The sequence below is a fragment of the Medicago truncatula genome, chromosome 8, assembly GCF_003473485.1.
Source record: "Medicago truncatula cultivar Jemalong A17 chromosome 8, MtrunA17r5.0-ANR, whole genome shotgun sequence".
NCBI classification, from domain to species: Eukaryota; Viridiplantae; Streptophyta; class Magnoliopsida; order Fabales; family Fabaceae; genus Medicago; species Medicago truncatula.
The window spans coordinates 13,164,585-13,184,473 of record NC_053049.1 but is presented as its reverse complement, the minus strand read 5'-3'; the positions used below and the strand labels follow the sequence as shown (position 1 = coordinate 13,184,473).

Below are 19,889 nucleotides of genomic sequence, written 5' to 3'. Positions count from 1 at the left end.
ATTTAAAAAGGAACGAATGGGTAGTAATTTTGCGCAATTAATGTAAAACACATTTAAGGACATTTTGCAATATTAATGCATTCAAGAATATATATTTTTTTGAGAGCTAATGCATTCAAGAATTGTAGTGACAAAGTATAACATATCGAAATCGAAGGACGAAAATAATTATTTACTCCAAAACATGATAAATTAAGGAATTGTGCAACTTGTGTGAAGGATGAGGCTACAACTTGTACCACTCAAGGCTCTCCCACTTCAAGACCTAGACCCAATTCAAGGGAAAATGCCAATGATGACACTTTTGAGAATCAACTTTCAAAATGAGAATTAGTAACAGGTGTCAATCAATCATTTACTTATGAAATGCAGGCAAGAAAGAAAAAAAAAGAAATACAAATTTAACTCTCATAAGATGAAAAAATATGTTTAGAACTATTGTTTATATATATATAATAAATCATCTAATATATGAATGTGTCGTATCTATCTCTCTTTCACCCAAAATCCCTTGAATTGATGATCATTCATACTTCCTGATTTTAAATCTCACTCCATCAATGAAGGAATCGACTCTATCCAATAAGTACAATATCATAACCCTTGCAACATCATATGCAAAAAAAAAAAAATCATGAATTTTTTTTTTTCATGTTAATTAGGATTTAGGAAGGGTATTTGACATGTCTGAATGTTGTCAATTTTATTTATTCAGGAATGATGATTCGAGACCTTTATTTATTTTTGTTTTTATTGATTTATCAAGAAATGTTTTTTTTCTACAATTTGCAGCAATTTATTTGGTTCATGGCTGTTTAAATTGTTTACTTTTGAATTGATCACTCTGAGAGGGTGAGAAGAACTAATTTTGCACATAAAATCAATTATAATGAAATCAAATTAATCAGTGGCAAATTCATCACTCGTACATATTTTACCTGTTAATAGAGATCGTCCTAAGGACCCTCTTTCGTATGTCGATGAAATTGTTTATAATTTCTCAGGATTAACAAAAAGCACAAGCCACCGACCCTAAAGTAGGAACGAAGGAGGCACCCTCAAGAGGGCTGGACCTATTAATCCCAATGAGAGGTCCCATTTCTCGACTGTTTAACTATTTAATCGTTTTTCTGCTAAAACTCCGGTCACGAGGATAGTTCGCCTCACATCAATCTTACTATGTTACAGGCCGTCTCCACAATCCTAAAGTACGTTGTTCATGATGTATGTTTAATATTGTAGATATGTTATAACTTATATCTATAGTTATTGAGCTACAACAGTTAAATATCAGACTCAAATTATAGCTAATGTTTATATTATGTCGATGTATGGATGATATTACCTGCTTTTATACCCAAAAAAAGAGTTATAATAAAAATGGAACGTAGTTGAATAGGTGAATGGTTCTGAATTTTTTTGAAGAGCTTTTCTTGAAAATAGTTGCATGTTGTTCTCTGCAAGCAGAGAGCAAACCGGGTCGGGTCGAGTCTATCACTACCCATTTTCCTGTAAAATCCAGATGGGTAAAATGCAGCCTTTTGTTATGAGCATTAATGCTTTGCATGTAACACACATATGCTATATATGGCCGAAAGCCATACTGCTGAAAGTTTAAATTAGTGCAGTATCAGTATGTTAATGAGCATCACACGATTTGATTGGAGAACACTTGTTATGTGTGCCTTAAAATCTCACATTTTTGAAGTCCTGAATCTACCTCGCGCTCACGCTTGGAAGGGGGTGAGGCACGTGGGAAGTGTCCAATTCGTGAGGTGGGTGGACCAAGGTGCAATGCGCCCAGGAGAACATTGGTAGGGCGTGAGGCACCTGTCTCAAGTTCTGGAGCATATTTAAGTAGTTTTTGCTTCATTTGTTGAGTAATACCAAAAATGGGATTCTTGTGTTGGAAAACAAATTTAAAACACCTTCTGTTTATCATCAAAGTAATTTTTTTTATTAGAAATAAGACATTGAGGGTTCGAGTTAGATTTATATATCAATGATTAATTACACATAAATAGAAAGCAAACTGACAACAAGCTGCGCTGCTAGGCCTTTTTGGAAAGATCAAAACAATATTAAATGACAAGAATTACACACAATATAAACTAGAAGTACCAAAAATAAATTACACTTTAATATCATCAAAATGCTTTTTAAGACTGCAAATCATTCTCCATTAGATTCAAACACTCTTTTAAAATACACTAATAATGTTAGTTACAAACACATTGATCAAACCTTGGACCACCCAGAACCAAAACTCAATAGTTTAATGAAAATCTAGATGTGTAAATCTGGCCCTTTTAAAACAAGGCAGAAAACACAGATCTTCAACAAATCATAATGTTTTATATGAGTGAATGTTATAAAGGGAAAAAAAAAAAAAAAAAAAAAGAATAAGGCCACTGCATCCTATACTATGTGCATGTAATCCCAGGGGATCCTAGGTTTTAGTCCAAAATCCTGAAAAGCCATAGGTTTTAGTCACGGTAAAATACAACCATCACAGTATCTCTACCACTCCATTACCACATGATTCCTTGTGCTTCGGTTGAGGAGTAAAAAGGGCTGTGAGAAGAGGATTTCTTCTCAAGCATGCAAGAAATTCATCCTTGTAAATTCTTCCATCATTATCGTCATCAAATAATGCAAAAAAATCATGGACCTATACAAGTATAGAATTAATGAGTCAATCTACAAGAGGAAAAGAATGTTAATGGCAGAAACGCTGGAGTAAGAATTTTTTTTTGAAAGATTAGAAAGAGAATTGCTCTTCTCCCATCTGTTTTTGCTCATTCCCACCCTACGTGAGTTAACTCAAGCTGAAAAATACGCTTACGTAAGTTAATTCGCACTGAAAATACACCTGCGTGAGTTAACTCACGCTCGGCTATTTGGACGGGGATGAGGAAAAACAGATGGGAGAAGAGCAATTATCGATTAGTAAGGGTTACCTCGTCCTCATTCCAGCTGGGGATAGCAGATTGGATGTAATCTCGTAACTAAATTAAAAAAAACAAATGGAAGAACATGTCAGTGTTAATTAAAATTTCAACACAAGTAGTAAGAGCAAATAGGAGTATGATAGATAATGAATACTTCGTCTTCCACAATGTAGCCCTTTACAGAACCGCCACACTCAGCAAAGGCTGCTTCACAAGTTTGATTGAACCCTAGATGCTTCATGACATGTGCAGATCCATACAAGAACTGTAAGCAACATACAAACGTGCATTAGATGAGTGATGTTTAATGTGGATGTCATATGTAGCATGGATACTTCTAGATAGCACAGAACCAGGGTAAATAATTGGGAATTGTTACCTGTCTGAATGTAATTTTCCCATACTTCTCCACATCAATGAATGAAAATATCTGAAATAAGATACAGTTACATGATAATCAAAAGACAGAACGGGGAGGGAAAAAAATGGTAGAAAAACTAAGTACAAAATGTAGATTACTGAGTACAAAAACTGATTGCAACTTATCATAAGCAGTACTCCGTACCAGACATAATGTTAGTGAATTCAGAATAAAACTTAAGGCTTAGATTATCAATTCTTGATGGATTTAAATTTAATCCCATAATATTTAAGATATGTTGAGCTATTTGGTAACTAACCTTTTCAGAAAGTGGACAAGCCTTCAGTCTTAAACCTCTCAAAAAACCACGATATTGAACACGGCCGCTGCAAGCAGGACAGGGAATTTTATCAATTCCGACAAGATAAAATTGAAGTATTACTAAAAATTCTAGCAGTCATCAGTAAAAAAAATAGAACATTCATATTTGTGGTAAAATTGTCATCAGATCCATATGAGGTCACTGATGAGAGCATAAATGAACAAAGCATCAAAGGGAAACATTAGAAAAGAAATAAACGACGGAACATGGTAAACTGCAAAACATGATGGTAACAAATTTGCTGAACATTGCAACCCCTTAAACTTTCACTTCCTGTGAAAAATTTCAACTATCATCCCCAACAAACAAGGCAGTTCCATTATAACTAACTCAATCATCTCAAGTTAGGAGTCAACATTTCATCAATACAATCTGTTTCTTTTTTAAGAATAGTACCTTTTAAGAAATTGTTTTAGTAATGATTTTTTTTGGTGGTGGCCGGGGTTTGAACCCCGGACCTTGCATATATTATGCATTGTCCATACCAACTGGCCGGGTTTTAGTAATGATTTAATGATCAATTGAGCATCGCTAGATATAAATATCAATTATAATTTTATTTCCTTGTGTAACTGAGCAAACCTTTCACAAGTTAATTACAACTTACAAGAATGTGACAGTAGTACCTGGGATCGGGATTCATAGCCAAGAATTTATCCAATAAGTCCACAGCTTCCAAGCTGCTGATATGAAATAACTGGAAAGAAATACAAATGGTTCTTTATGATTCTTTCCAATATTACAAGCAGAATTTAATTAAAAGAAAAAGACGAATCACAAACAAAAACAAAACATTCAAATTAGAAATCATGATTTAATGGTAGCCATTCCCATGAAAGGATGTTCAAATTTAAATTGGCAATACCATATAGGTATACCAATCAGAGAGAAATGATGTGTTATTTATACTTTCCCCATTCCTAACTGTTTTTTTGGTTCCATCCCTACTTCTACTATAAAAGGACTTAATGGAATCAGCTTCCATGTTCCTTGGCACAATAGCTGGTGTTGCTTCCATGTTCTAACACTGCGAGATCAGAGAGATCACATGTTCAATTAATGGAATCAGCTTCTTGCATGTGCAAGGTCGAGTTGCCTATAACCGACCCACAATCAGCCTTCCCCCTTCCCTGGACCCCATTATGAAGGGATCTTTATAGCACTAGGTATCTGGATTTTACATAACCAGATAGGCCAGAAACAAGAAAAAATAAACATAAACTCATGAGCAAAATGAAAAGCAATGCTATTTGCAAATTCATTGAGCAACACCAAAGGCTTCTAGCAAGCAATTTGACTCTAGCATTGACTGGCATAAACATAATGATACCATGGCATTTGAATATACTAGGGGAGAAATGGAATGAAATGTTTAGCCTAAGTATCACACTTAAACAAACTGGCATGAAGCAAAATTAACATGGACTTGATTATGGCAAGAAGTTAAATGGAAAATTTGAAGAATTTCAAAATTGATTCAAGCTCAGTTGTTTTTAGGGACTCACTGATTCCACCTTGGCCATTTCAACCATAAAACTCGAGGGGTTCTCCTGTCAAAGTCAACAAGCTAAAACGTCAGCGACGAAAAAAATTGATTGCTAATTGTACCAAAACAGGCAAAGCATAAATATCATAACATCTATGGAAAAATGTAAGTTGAATACACGAAGAGTTACTTGAAATTGTCAGCACAACAACATAACAGATGGGCAAATGTTTAATATAATCCTGATACATAAGATGACCGTATTTTATATTATTACATGGCTACTTCACCCTCATCCCTTAAGGACGTTGTTAGAGTCAAACAAATATATCAATTTAATTGAAACAAGACTTAAAGCAAGCATCTAACATGTGCAAGAGTGTCTGGAGAGTGGTTTGGTGCCTGGAAACTTTAAAAGAGTGGTCAATGGTCATGGGATTGAGCAGATGAATAAAGAAAGGTCAGTGTGCGAGAATTATGACGTTATTGGTGTGCTAGAATTTAGAATTAGAAATATGAAACGCATAACAACATTTTGGTTGTATCTTACAAAGTAATTTAGAAATTCTTAGATTATAGGTTAGGACTGATTTATATATTCCATAACATTTCATTACGTGCTTCCTTATTAAATTACGATTATGAGTCTGAGTCTAATAATCATGATTATTAGTTTTCGTGTTTCATAAGAATTGCAAGTCTTGTTATGAGTATGGAATAGCACCTAATCTTTTGTAATCATACCGCAAATATAATTCAAAGTTGTTACCTTATAGTAGTAATTCTAACATGATATTATACTAGTATAGTGTTGTTAAATTGCCGGTGCATGGCATAGCGGATTCTGTGCTAGAAGCCATAGACCGCAACACCTATTATATCTGCCATGTTTCCACAATTGGAATGCAGTTTTTATGGCGGAATTTATTGCTTGCTTCAATAATCTGCCATTGGTAACACTGCAGCAGCATTAACACTTGTCCATTCACTATTCTATTGTCACACTTCTTAACTAAGGAACTACATCGTACTTTGGTGGTCATCTCATTGTTTCTGTTTTACTCATTGATTGTGCATGAATTTCAGCCACCCTTTATCTCTGCTGGTTCTCTTTTTATCAATGAGATTATATATACTTTGACAACCTTATCTCAAATGACTTAAATAAGCTTGGTCCGCTATCATGCTCATCAGGCAGCCTATGGCTATTTCAGATCATGCTGAACCCTGGTTATCCCACATGCAACCCGCCTAGGCTATCCTGGATAAAATTTGACTCCACCCATCCTTAATCCTTATTCAATCTAGCATGGCTACCCAAGATGCATAATGACCTGGATACTCCAAATTAATGATGAAGTGGACATTTGAAACTTAATTTGCACATATAAATTTGATCAATGTGTACAAATGAAATGCAAACAAAAATACAAAAAGCAATTAAGTAACTACGAATTAGGATGAAGATATAATTGTAACAAAATAATAAAAACTGCATACATGTTTTGCTTCTTGGGCTTTCATATGAAGCATTATATCTCCATAAGAATGTCCAGTTTGGACAGTATTCAATGCACTTGCAATAGCATGGCTCGCCTGCACTTATCCATATAGTGATTGTTAAATAGTTGCCAACTACTCACAAGCAAGGACAAAATTCAACAAATCATCCAGTACATTCATTCTTAACAGATAAGATGAAAAAGATATCATAAAAAGACAGTAAAATAAATGTAGTGTTCACGTAATTTAGGTGAGTTCAACTCAAATTTCCTTCAACAGGTACACGACTGCTATTCTAACTATGACCTAAGTAAAACTATTCCTAATCTTTTCCTCTATGACCACTGTTGGAGAATCAAAAGAGCACCAGACTAAATAACCTAGACCACCAAGCGACTTTGATACCATATCTCCATCCAAAACCTTAAGGCATTGAGCATACGTGTTGCCTCTCTTATATATGACTAACCACTCACACTTGAATTCAACTGAGCTCTCCCTCAAGTGTGATTCTTCCACATCTCTATAATTCTACTGTTGTTACCACTTACCAACCAACATGACAAGTTGCCTGATTCCACCACGCAGTCAAAAAGACTTTCAACCCAAGGATCTATTACCCCTGGATCCACTAAAAATCCCCCAATCAAGTCAAACCAGGGTTGTGAAACCACATGTGTGTGTGTGTGGTGGGGGGTGGTGTGTCAAAGGAGCATTGGGAGCAACAACGGACTATGACACCACATCGCAACCCAACTTTAAGACATTGAGTATACGGGTCAATTTGGGACTAACCACTCACACTTGAATTCCAACAGCTACTCATCCAACTTAGCATCATCATCTAGGCATATCTCAATGTTATCTGTTAGTAGCATGCCTTGCCCAACATCCACTATCATTGACCATATCTAGTCTAAACAGTTGTCTAGGAGAATTTCACGTTGAGTTTGACAGACACTTTCCAATAACTAGTCCTTAAAGCATTTCCCCATTCCACTCCACCTAGCCTGAATCCTATATTAGTATATGCGACATCCCTATTAATCTCGCCATCACTTCATAGGATGGATACAAGATACCCAGACAGAGACTTGTGCTACATGATTGCAAATTTTCACCGCCAAATCGGTGCTAGTTGGAATCTTACCGAAATTAATTTTGGTACAAGAAAAAAAATCAGACATAATAGTTAGATAATTAGTGGAAAAAATCAAGGATAAATTTTCATATAAAGTTTCTTAGATTTTAGGCCTAACTCAACCCTAGAAAATCAGTTTGTAAGGTAGGGAATGCCAAAGCTTTATTATAAGCTCTATTGACCATATCTATAAGCGATGTGGGATTTTGATTTTTCTCCAATAAACCCTCTCATGCCCAGAGAAATTGGACCTATTGCATAGAGAATATGAGTGGCCCAACAAAGAATCTACAGATAGACTCTGTTATCATCTTAGATTTTGGGCCTATCTGAAGGATCAAAATATCTCAAAAAAACTTTCTTAATTTTGCAAAGTATGAATTAATGCAATCAAAAGTTAAAAGATTGAAATATCCAAGAAAACTAAATATATAAGTCCAGTGACAAGTGTGTGAAAACTACGAAACAAAACAAGAACGCTCACCCTTTTACGAAAATGCACAGCAGTTTCTTTATCATCTAGGGGTGAAATGACAGGAAGATATTCCACCTGTTCGATTTAAAATGAAAGTTTAAATTAAACAACTTAAAGAAAAATAAGTTTCTGAAGAACACGGTGGATTAACCACTGTAAAGAAAAACATAATCCATAGGAAAGTATACCTCGAAGAAGTTGTGGAATTGAGTAAACATCCTGAACATAAGCTGTCCCAAAGAAACGTTGCCCCTAAAAATATGCAAGTAAAACAGCATGAGTGAGAAGTTCTGCCGACAAACAGCAGTAATGAAATGATGGGATCTTCATAAACAAATTGCCTACCAAGATTGATCAAAGTGCACATGAGGATAGCGTACAATTATAGGCTGGATTGGGTACCCAGGGATGAATGCACCGAGTTGGAAGGAAATAAGGTTCCGGCCGTTAGTCGTCGTTCCCTCGGGAAATAAAAGTACTCGAGGAAATCTATCGCAAGAAGCCCTTCTCTGTTATTCCGGTCCTTAAAAGCAGATTTCAATATCAAACAGTTTATAAAACTGATAACATAACAGACTTATATGTAGAAATTTTATTCCAGTATATTTATTGTACAGTCCATTTAGTTCAAAAAACTCTTGCATATTTTTATCCAGTTCCAAAATTGGAAGCAGATGTAATTTTACAATATGTAAAATCCTTAGTTAACTCTTAGCTTCTCTTCCACTTTAGCATAAACATCAATTGACAAACATACCAACAATCAAAGAACATAGATAATTCTAAGATGCAGATCAAATAACAATACGCAAACAAATAGAAATGTTTTACCTTTATTTCTCTAACAGCCTGCTTCCTTGATGATTGTGAGAACCTGTTAACATATATGACCTGCAAAAAAAGTGGGAAAAAACATAAAATGGTTGAATAGCATAGTTTCTTATAATATAAACTTCGCATACATAAAATGTGACCATGAAAACAAAATACCTGCATTGCTCTAATGATTGTGCCAACAAAAGGTATGGAGTCATGAGACTCAGATGCCACAATGGTGGGAAATAATTCATAAAAATAGAAGATAGGCTCAATATATGATACATGATTAGATACGATTATTGGAGCAACTTCCCTTCGGGCAGGTTTTCCCTTCCTTTTTATCCAATGATAGCTGCAATGGACAGAAAGAAACAACAATACAGATTAATTCATGGTTCAAAAACAAAGTTAGCTGGGGGTGTGAAAACAAAACTGAAATGTAATCAGCATTCAAGGAGTAAAGTAATCCAAAAACGCATGCCTCTTTCTGGTAAGACAGAATAAACTGGGTATCTAGCTGAGGTTTATATTCAATAAACATATATGCTTTTCTTCGTTTCGTTCAACATAGCAATTTACCATCACAAGGAAACACTCATTTTTATTCAATTAACATATCAAGCATACTTCATGTCATTTTATCTATGATCTATCCCTCTTTCCCTCCTAGAAATATCAATTATCTTACTGTACAGATGGATACAAAAATTGTATAAATCATTCAAATAGAGGCTACAATGGCACTGCAGAACTGTAGTGTAGCGGAATTTGAATAGTTGCTGGCGCTGTGGTATGGTAGTGTCGCCAAATTTGAACAAGCCGCTATCTGTGATTAAATAACATTGTTCCTTACTATGAAATTCACATCACAATTCACAACACAACCGATTCCATGAACTCATGTTAATTCCATTAACATACTTAATCACAAAAACCAAGATCCTACGTAGTTCCCTGAATATCTCAAAGAGATATATCCAATCATCCACCAAATGCCCCCACACCCAAAATAAAGCCAGAAAACACACACAAACACAAACTTGTCAAGTTTTGACTAGTGGAATTTGAATAGTGGCGCTATAGTCCTGTAGTGTAGCAGAATTTGTTATGTAGTGTAGCAGAATTTGTTATGTAGTGTAGCGGCATTGGAACAAACCACATTCTCCACTATCCACAGTTGACAATACTACTCCTTAGTCCTTACTATAAGATTCACATCACAACAAATTGCATGACCTTCAATACTGATTTCATTAACATACTCAATCACAAAAACCAAAAAAGTCAATCAATAAAGATCCTATGTAGTTCCCTGACTATCTATCCACCCAAAAAAGTCAATCACTTATAAATATCTATCCAATCCACCAAATGCCCCACACACCGAAAATAAAACCAGAAAACACACGGAAACAGAAAAACAAACTTGACTTGTAGAACTAGAAAAGTGGCACTCTAGTATTGTAGTGTAGAAAAATTTGTTCTGTAGTGTAGCGGAATTTGAACAAACCACTATTTTCCACGCGATGACAACCAACACTGCTCCTTATTATGAGATTTACATCACTTTTCACAACAGAACAAATCCCATGAACTCAAATGCTGATTCTATTAAACATACTTGATCACAAAAAACAAAAAAAGCCGATCAATAGTTCAATCACAAAATCCAGCTTCAAGTAGTTACAATTCTGGAGGGGAAGCAAAATCAATTCTACTCGAAAGCAACCAAACATACCATAATCAATTCTACGCCTTCTGAATCAACTTTGACCCCTCTAAACGTGGAACGGAACATACACTTAGGACCACACTTATTAATCACAAAACCAAAAAAGTCAACCAGTAAAGATACTATGTAGTTCCAAACCACAAATATCCCTCACACCCAAAATAAAACCAAAACACAGACAAACACAAACTTCAATAAGATCTAAAATTCTAAAAAAATAAAGTTAGTCACTAACTATATCACCTATCAAATGGATCTCAGTTACTTCGAGGAATTAGTCTCTGCAGTAATATAATAACTTGATTTACAAAATTAACTCAAAAACAATAAAAAAAATTGAAAATTAATATAGAGAGAGAGAGATGAAAGCATTGAATGTTAATGGTACCAACCCAAAAGAGAAGAGAATGAATCTAGCAGAAATTCTGGTGACCCACATAATCCTACATCTCCACCTAGGCATAGGATTTTCCTTATCTTTCCAACGATAAAGAGCAACCTTAGTAGCCACATAACCAATCGCCAAACACAAACCAAATATCACCAATCTCACCAAAGCTAAAGGAATACACAAAAACGTTTTCACCCATTCATAAAACCCATTAATCCCTGCTTTATAGTTGTGGAATGGGTCCACAGTTATCGCCTCTGGCACAGTCAACTCTCCAACGTTGAATGGATTGGAGATTTGACGTGTGTCAGAGGGGACAGAGGAGTCGGTGTCGGAAGAGGTGGAGTTGATTGTTAGGATTAAATGGTCGGATGTAAGAAGTGGGGAGGTGATGGTGTTGTCCGCCATTTAAGGGTGGTGGGGAGATTTTGGAGAAGTGTTTGAGGATTGGTGTGGTTTTTGTTTTACTTTATGTGTTGTGTTGTGTTGGTTTGTGTGTGATGGAAATGATGATGGAATTGAGAAGGGAATGGGAATGGAGCATCTTTAATTTGAGATTCTTTACATTGTTTATATTGGGGAAAGTGATATTTTGCATCGGATCACGAGAAAATCATTTATTTATTGTAATAATAAGAAAGAAAAAGAAAACAGATTTGACTCCTATTTAAAAATGAGATTTGTTAACGAGTATTTTAAAAATATTAAATATATACGGATTTTTAATGGAAATACAATTTTTGACGTTTGTTGATGTAATAATTACATTATTTTTTATATATAGGATTATTCATTTTGATCACTACTATAACAAAAAACAATTAGTTTTTAGATTCATAGACTAATTTATGTATTTGATATATAATCAACCAAATACATTAGTTATTTAATGAATCTGAATAAATGAATTTTTGTTTAAAATAGTGAATATAGGGAGTACTTCTTTTAGTATTTTAACCAATGCTTAAGGTACTTATTAACATTCTTCTTTAAAAAAGTAGAGTAGAGTGGTACTTATTAACATTCTTCTTTAAAATAGTGAGTATAGGGAGTACTTCTTTTGGGCTAAACTGAAATACAGTCGCTTTAGCAAAATTGTAATCGACTATATTAACTTTCCTACGAATAAAAGCTAGTTTGAAGACATCGGGATTATAAAGATATGACCTGCAACCAAAAACAATAGTACCCAGTTCATTTTCATAAAAGTAGCCACTAAGCACAACGTGAACTACATATTGGTTGTCACTCTCGTATGCAACACGTTCAAAGACTCAGTTAATAGTTATCTTCATATCAATGAGGAAAGTTGTTGCCTCACATTCAATGACTAGGATAATATGAGAAAACACTCTATGTGCTTGAGCCAAATGTCTCGAGCTATCACAAAAACATATTTCAACTCCAAAATAACCTTCGTATATGAAAATGGCACAATTCACGTTACACTTAAGTCAATTTTGAGCAGGTTTCTCCCAAGATACTATGGGAGGTGGTGTAGACGTATGGTCTTGAGAGTGCTGAACGGTCTGAGTACTCAACGGAAGTCATGGACAACATTGGTTGTTGCCTCTACAAGTTGCAACAACATTTAGTATTTTATGGTTCCAAAGTAACTCGATGCAATCACGCCATATGCTCCAGAGAAGTGCGACTTTTCAATATCATATAAACATGAAAAAATCAATAAAAACAACTCGGGTAGAGCATGAAAAGACAACAACTTTTGCTCAATTTTGCTCCATAATTAGGAACAACCAAACAATCTCTAGAATATGCCCAACCAAAGAAATGGTACATCTTATCTTCTACCACATCATCACAAATCACACATGTCGTCGGGCAAGACACACCTCAACAATGAAGGTTGAATCTAGTTGGAAGACATAGTCTAAGTAACCGTCAATAAAAGTGCCTCATTTTATTTTGGGTAACTTAAGCAACCATACATTTTTTCAGTTACCATCAACTTGAGGGACGAACTCGTGATCTTTGAGGGATAAACATAATTTATATGATGATTTGTTGAATGTTGGAAATATTTTATGGCAATAATTACAATTATTTTAATTTATTTAATAGATTTAATTGCAATTTTGATCCATCTTTTTTCACAAATTTGAGGATTTGGTCTGCCTATTTTAAAACCGGGCAGTTTAGGTCCCTCTAATTTTTTTAACTAATAAATTGATAATGTAATATGTTTGAAGTAACATGGTATATAATTCAGTGATGGAAATTATTAACATCGAAATGTAAGAAAATTCTCGTAAAATTTTCATTTGAAACATGTCATATTATTACATTTTAGATCAAATATTCGATAGAGGGACCAAAACTGTTAAATATTAAATTAGGAGACTAATTCTGTAAAATATTAAAAATGGAGGGATCAAAAGTCTAATTAAACCTATTTAATATAAAAGTAATAAGGTCAAAAAGTTTAGTCATACATTTAATAATATGGTCTTACTTATCTTTCAATTGAGAAGAACAAATGTATTTCGTTTTTGTACAAAAAATTTGATTTCAACATGATGTGAATTGGAATCTCTCTCATCAATCAAATCCATTCAATTTAAATTTCTCATGTACTTTTCTTGTCATTTTTTAAGGGTAAAATATCACACTTTACTTTCTCACGTAAAAATAACATATGAGAGTATTTATTCCTTTCGATTAAACTCTACAAATTAAAAGTTTAAAACAAAAATGTGCGTTTGTCACATCCTTAATGAATATACAAGGAGTATTTTACGAAAAATTGCATACAAAATAAACACGTTTTCATGACGGAATTTTCTTCATATAGTTAAAAAAAAAGTAAAAAAAGACCTATAATTAAAGATGAGTACAGAGTTTTAGAAAAAAAAAAAAAAAAAAAAGGAGGGACAGTGTTTTGTAAAATCCACAACAACTTTTAGGATACAGCTTGAACCATCTTCTTTTACATAAAGAATATTAATATTTACATAGCAAAATGTTCTCTTGAACTTACCTCAGTTGATATGAACAATGCATAATATACGTAGAGGTGAGGATTCGAACTTCGAACACCCTATTTCTCTACGTTTAAAATGTTTAAGCTACAACCAATAAAATACTTAAAAAAAATATTTACACAAAAAATTAATTTAGCTTCTAACATTTTATTGAGAGTAGGTCAATTCAATTTCCAACAACAAATAATATTCCCTCCGTCTCTCAATACTTGATCTATTTGGAAAAAATATTTGTCCCATAATACTTGACCTTATCAGATTTCTAAGCAGAATTTGACAAATTTACCCCTTATAAATATTTTTTGTGATCCCCATGTTAAAGTTTGTAGTGGAACAAAGAAAGTAATCATTACTTAAAAGTGAAAAAGTTTCAAAATAATGACAAGGGCAATTCAGTAAAAATATCATTATCTTTCTTTTATCTTTACACTTTTCTTAATCTGTGTGAAATGGTCAAATAGGTCAAGTATTGAGGGACGGAGAGAGTATTCAAACTAATATGTGATATTTATTTTTTATTTTTTTTGTCAGATAGTCTGATGGCTAGAATTCACGGATATTAGATCTTTAACCTTGATAATAATAAATTTTATTTGTTTATTTTATTATTAATAATTAACAATATTAACGGATTTTAACATGATGGAACCACGTGCCTTGTGCGCTGGTGGTGGCACGCATGTCGACAGTGCAATGCTCTCGGTGCTCTGTCCCTTTTGTTCCAAAGTGTTGTAATACTAATAGAGTAGACCAAATAGCGACAGTACATTTGTTTTTTTGTTTGAATCTGAGATACTAGGTACATTGTACACTTGTCTTTAGATCGGTAGTGACAACTTCGTTCCTTTAAAATAGACAAAATTACTTTTTTTTTTCTTTTCAATTTTAAATGTTTTTTTAAGCAAAAAGAGGTGCAGATGGTGAACCAACTACAACACCTTAGAAATAGATAAAGAGAAATAAGAACATGAACTAAGAAGCACGTACTAGTTAGGGTTGCGATTCCGACGGTGAAAATTCAGATTTCGATGCCGATGATTGCGACGTTGGTTAGGGTTGCAGTGGTGGTGTTTGTTGACCTTTTGAAGAAATTAACTAGTTTATTTTTAAGATAGTATTATTAACAACTTTAGGAACTTGTGAAACTTGCTTTTTTGGATGGTTTTATGGAAGGTTTAAACTTAGAGACTTATGAAATTTATGATTTTGTGCGTTAATTTTTGTATTTTGATGCTAAGTTGAGCATAACGTTTTATTAGGGTAGTTGGTATAATATGCCTTTGTAATTAAGTCATATTTTGCACTATTGATATATTTACAATATTATATTAGCTTATATATGTCATGCATATAATAAATTTTTATATAATTTTCATTTTAGGTTAACTCGTACGACTTCTCGAGTCGAGTTTACCTAAGCAAAACGAGTTGAGGTAAACTCTCGAATTGTAAAACCTTATGTACAAGCATCATTGCCTTTCAAATATGGCCACAAAATCTCCAAGTCATGAACACCGTTAAGATTTAAAACATCTTTAGAAACCATGACATTGGAAGAACATAAACCATACCAAGATGGGGGATCTTGAATATAATCTAAGTCCGTCACAACGTCACTCCAAGGACCAACGATGCGCATATCAGGAAGTTCGTTGCTTTGTTGATCTCCACCTTGTATTTCAGTCATCACTTCAACAAGTGCTGATTGAACCTGAATTACCCCAACAAAAGAATATAGTTCTTCCTTAAGGTTTATAACATCACCCACCAACATATTACTTCCTTAGACCTCATTATGTCAAAAATAATAGAGTCTTCATCACGAGCAATTTTGTTGGTAGGATCTTTGTTATAATTTGCATATACATATTTATATGCTTTAAATTTATAGTTTTATTTGCGGGATGCCCTCGTTTACGTATGAATTTTAGAATTGAAGTCTGAAAATTGACATGTAAACAGTTTAAAAGGATTACAATAACGTGAAAAAAAGCACTACCAAATTAAAAACAATAACGTGAAAAAAAGGCAGTTTAAAATGATTACAATAACGTGAAGGAAAAAAATGGCCAAATAATTATCAATAAATACACAAGTGGAGCTAGCATGATTTTTAAGAGGAAGTCAAATAATTTTTTTTAATTTATTTAAAAAAGAAAGAGGAAGTCAAATAAAAAATAATAATTTCTTTTAAACTTAATTAATAACTTTTTTTTTATCAATAATCAGTACTTATATAAACAAAAGACCTAAAATTTGACAATTCGCGATAACTTTGATAACTTTTTTCCTTAATTTTTTATTTATGATGATTTAAGTGGTTGAATTCATTCATAATTTATTGGTAAGACATACTCATTTTGGTCACTATTATAAGCAAAAAAACTATTTCTTAGGTTCATTGAATAAATGATGTATATGGTCTACATTAATGATCACATACATCAATCATTCAATGAACCTAAAAAGTAGTTTTTTGCTTATAATAGTAACCGGATCAAGTACATTATCTTTTGATGAATTAAGGGTAATTTTTTTTTGGTCTAGTAGCCTAATGGCTAGAAATTCACCTCATAAAGATGAATAAATGAGGTGTTTGGGGGTTCGAACCCCGACCCCTGCATATAATATGTAACGTCCTTACCAACTGAGCTAAGCTCACAAGGACAAGAGTAATTTATCTTTAATGATAAATAACATTTGATTCTAAAAAAAAGGAGATGGACATCACATGTTGAACGAAGGAGATGAAGAAGTTTGATGTTATTAAGATGGAAATGGTAACTAATTGTAAGGAAAAAAAATTAAAATATGAGACTTACTATACTCTTTGATGAAATGGAGATAATTTGTAGAGTGTGTTTGAAGGTAAGAAATCACATTCCTTGGAGCGATATTCCTTAATATTTTTAAGAATAACATTTCTACCCATGTGTTTGGTAAAAAATTATATTTCCTGAAAATGTTTTAGAAATTACTAATTAAAAAAATAAAAATGGAAATAAATGTGAATGGTAGTGGGAGGTTATAACAAGTTGAATTCTATTCCCATGAGAATGTTAGATTATCATCCCTTAAGCATTTGAATAACAATAGAAGAAATCATGTGTAAATAATATTTATGGAAATATAACATTTGTAGGAACAAATTTTCAAAACTTGTAACTAACATGAGAATGTTGCATTTACAATCACACATTCCTGAAAATCATATTACAAATCTTGAAATAAACACAAATAGATAGACAATATATTTTAATTGACTTGAATTTATTTTTCATAATTGACTTTACTAATTATGTAGTTATTCAAGACGGAAACTGTAAAATCTAGACGACTACCCTACAAACAACTAAAGATGAAAGTGTTGTTGGTTGACGTCTCATTCAAAAAATCCGTCGATTACTTGCTTTGCACTGGGAAGTTAAGATTTGTGTTATTCTTATCGTAAGGCGAGTTCGTGTGCACGCTCTTACGAACGTGAGTTGTGTCCCATTAGGCTAAATTCTTTGGTGTTAAATGATGTTACGGGGATAACGATCCCTAGAGTCATCTCTGTCTAATTTTCTCAGACTTATACCCTTTTTTTCCCAAAAAAAACTAGACGAATAAATTTAGGATGATCATTTTTTACTTTCTTTTTTCTTCTAATTTTGACAAGTGGATTCTTTTTTGGCTAATTTTAACAAATATAAATTGTTTGGGACCTTTTTTTCTTCTAATTTGGACTATAGTTTTTTCTTCAAATATTAACCTATATTATAACTATTGAGAAATGATATATGAAGAGCCATTTTATGACAACTTTTGTGACAATTTTCTCTCTCATACTCATATTATGTTTTTACCTTATCTCTATATTACTTTGATTTTTGTGTCAATACCTACTTTTCATTGTAAATTTTTAGTTGTCACATAAATTATCATACAAATTATTGTTCAAATAACACATCTCATAATTATTAAAAGTTTTTTTTTTTTGGGGTAACCAAGACTAACTCATTGTTCTTATGTATCATATAATATTAGGTTATGTTAATCTCTGTTGTAAGAACTTTCACAATAGAGACACTCATTTTTTAGTACTTAAATGGGTTCCACGTGTATATGTTTTTGGTAAATATGTTTTTGGTCCCTACGTTTTGCACTCATCTCTGTTATGTAAATATGTTTTTGGTCCCTACGTTTTGCACGATTTTGAGAATTAGTCCTTACATTTCAATAAATGTTTTTAAAATCCCTACATTTTTCCTGAGTTAGTGTAAATAGTCCCTGCTGTCAAATTTCTAACGTGATGCCAATGTTGGCGGTTCAATCTCGCCGGAAAACGGCGGAGAACTTCACCACGATCTTTCTCTGCAGCTTCGTAGATGCGGATCGCCGGTGTTCGTCACACTTCCGGTGAAATATGTTGGTTTAGAGGGGAAGATTTGGAGGCCGAAAGCGATGATGTTATCGTTGAAAGCGCTTGTTGTTGCGGGTGTGGAAGGTGTTGTGGTGGAGATTTGGTGGGGTGGGGTTGAACTTGTTATGATGGCTTGTGTTTGATCAACATGGCACTGATGGCAGGGACCAATTGCACTAACGGAGAAAAAATGTAGGGATTTTAAAAATATTCATTGAAATGTAGGGACTATTCTCAAAATCGCGCAAAATGTAGGGACCAAAAACATATTTAACCCTAATTTTTAATAGTAGTTTTCTATAAACACTTAATCCCTTCAACTGAGCATCTCACACAAATTTCTTAAATGAGACCACTAATCAACTATCCTCAACTTTATATCATTACATTTTAATTTTTTAATATTAAAAAAGTGTAGGTCACATTAAGATTGGTGGTCTTAAGTGAGACCATGAGTCTTATAAGACCTCTAAAAAGTTTCTCCTAATTGGGGTACCTAATAGGTACTGAGTCTTAAAAGTTTAAGACCCTCCTATTGAAGATGGTCTAAAAGCATAAGTTAAGGAACTTAAAATAAAATTTAAAAAATAATTTTCACACTGAAAAAGATAACTTTTGAAACTTTTAAGACATTTAATGCATATGTTTCAAGAAAAAACTTCTACATTCCAAGATTATTTCGAATTATATAATATGATACGTGCAAAAACTACGTAAAAACTTGTCCTTTAGAGTGTTTGGAACGTTTCAGGTTGTATAATTCGAAATAGTCAAGTACAAGATTTTTATGTGGTACACATTGCACCAACAATTTATGTGATCAATGATGCACATAACCTTCTATAAATTGACGTTTTAGGTTTCTTTGAAAATCACACCACAAAACCATAAAAACTTATCCAGTGGATGTAAACACCAAGCTAGCTGTGTATTACAATGGAAGGAAACCTAATATGCTTAAGGTCCATGTTGATGTCACACTGTCTGCATGAAGGACCAGCCAGACCAAATTAACGGTCGTCTAAACCATATATTTGGTCATCATAGTTGAAGGGGACGATCGAGTTAGATGCTTCTTTGTCAGATCTTTCGAAGATATCCTGAATGTTTGATTCGGCCTAGGAGCTACGAAGAAATTAGGGCTTGCATGGATATGCTAGACGAAAAATTTAAATTTGGTTGATCATGATCTTGTGTATGTTTTATTATGTTGTTTTACATAGTTGAACTATGTTGTTGAA

The 19,889-nt window shown here is 33.4% G+C and overlaps 1 protein-coding gene across 1 annotated transcript; it reads right to left on the bottom strand.

Moving 5' to 3' along the window:
• Positions 1-2,144: 2,144 nt before the first annotated feature.
• On the bottom strand, positions 2,145-11,797 carry LOC25500989 (lysophospholipid acyltransferase LPEAT2). The gene is made up of 14 exons (XM_013589527.3): positions 11,243-11,797; positions 9,290-9,470; positions 9,131-9,190; positions 8,645-8,808; positions 8,488-8,551; positions 8,309-8,374; positions 6,681-6,776; positions 5,200-5,244; positions 4,321-4,391; positions 3,632-3,698; positions 3,331-3,381; positions 3,106-3,216; positions 2,961-3,008; positions 2,145-2,671 (listed from the first exon to the last, which is right to left on the bottom strand). Exons 1-14 carry the CDS (start codon positions 11,647-11,649, stop codon positions 2,510-2,512), a joined length of 1,593 nt encoding a protein of 530 aa, XP_013444981.1. The 5' UTR covers positions 11,650-11,797; the 3' UTR covers positions 2,145-2,509.
• Positions 11,798-19,889: the final 8,092 nt, after the last annotated feature.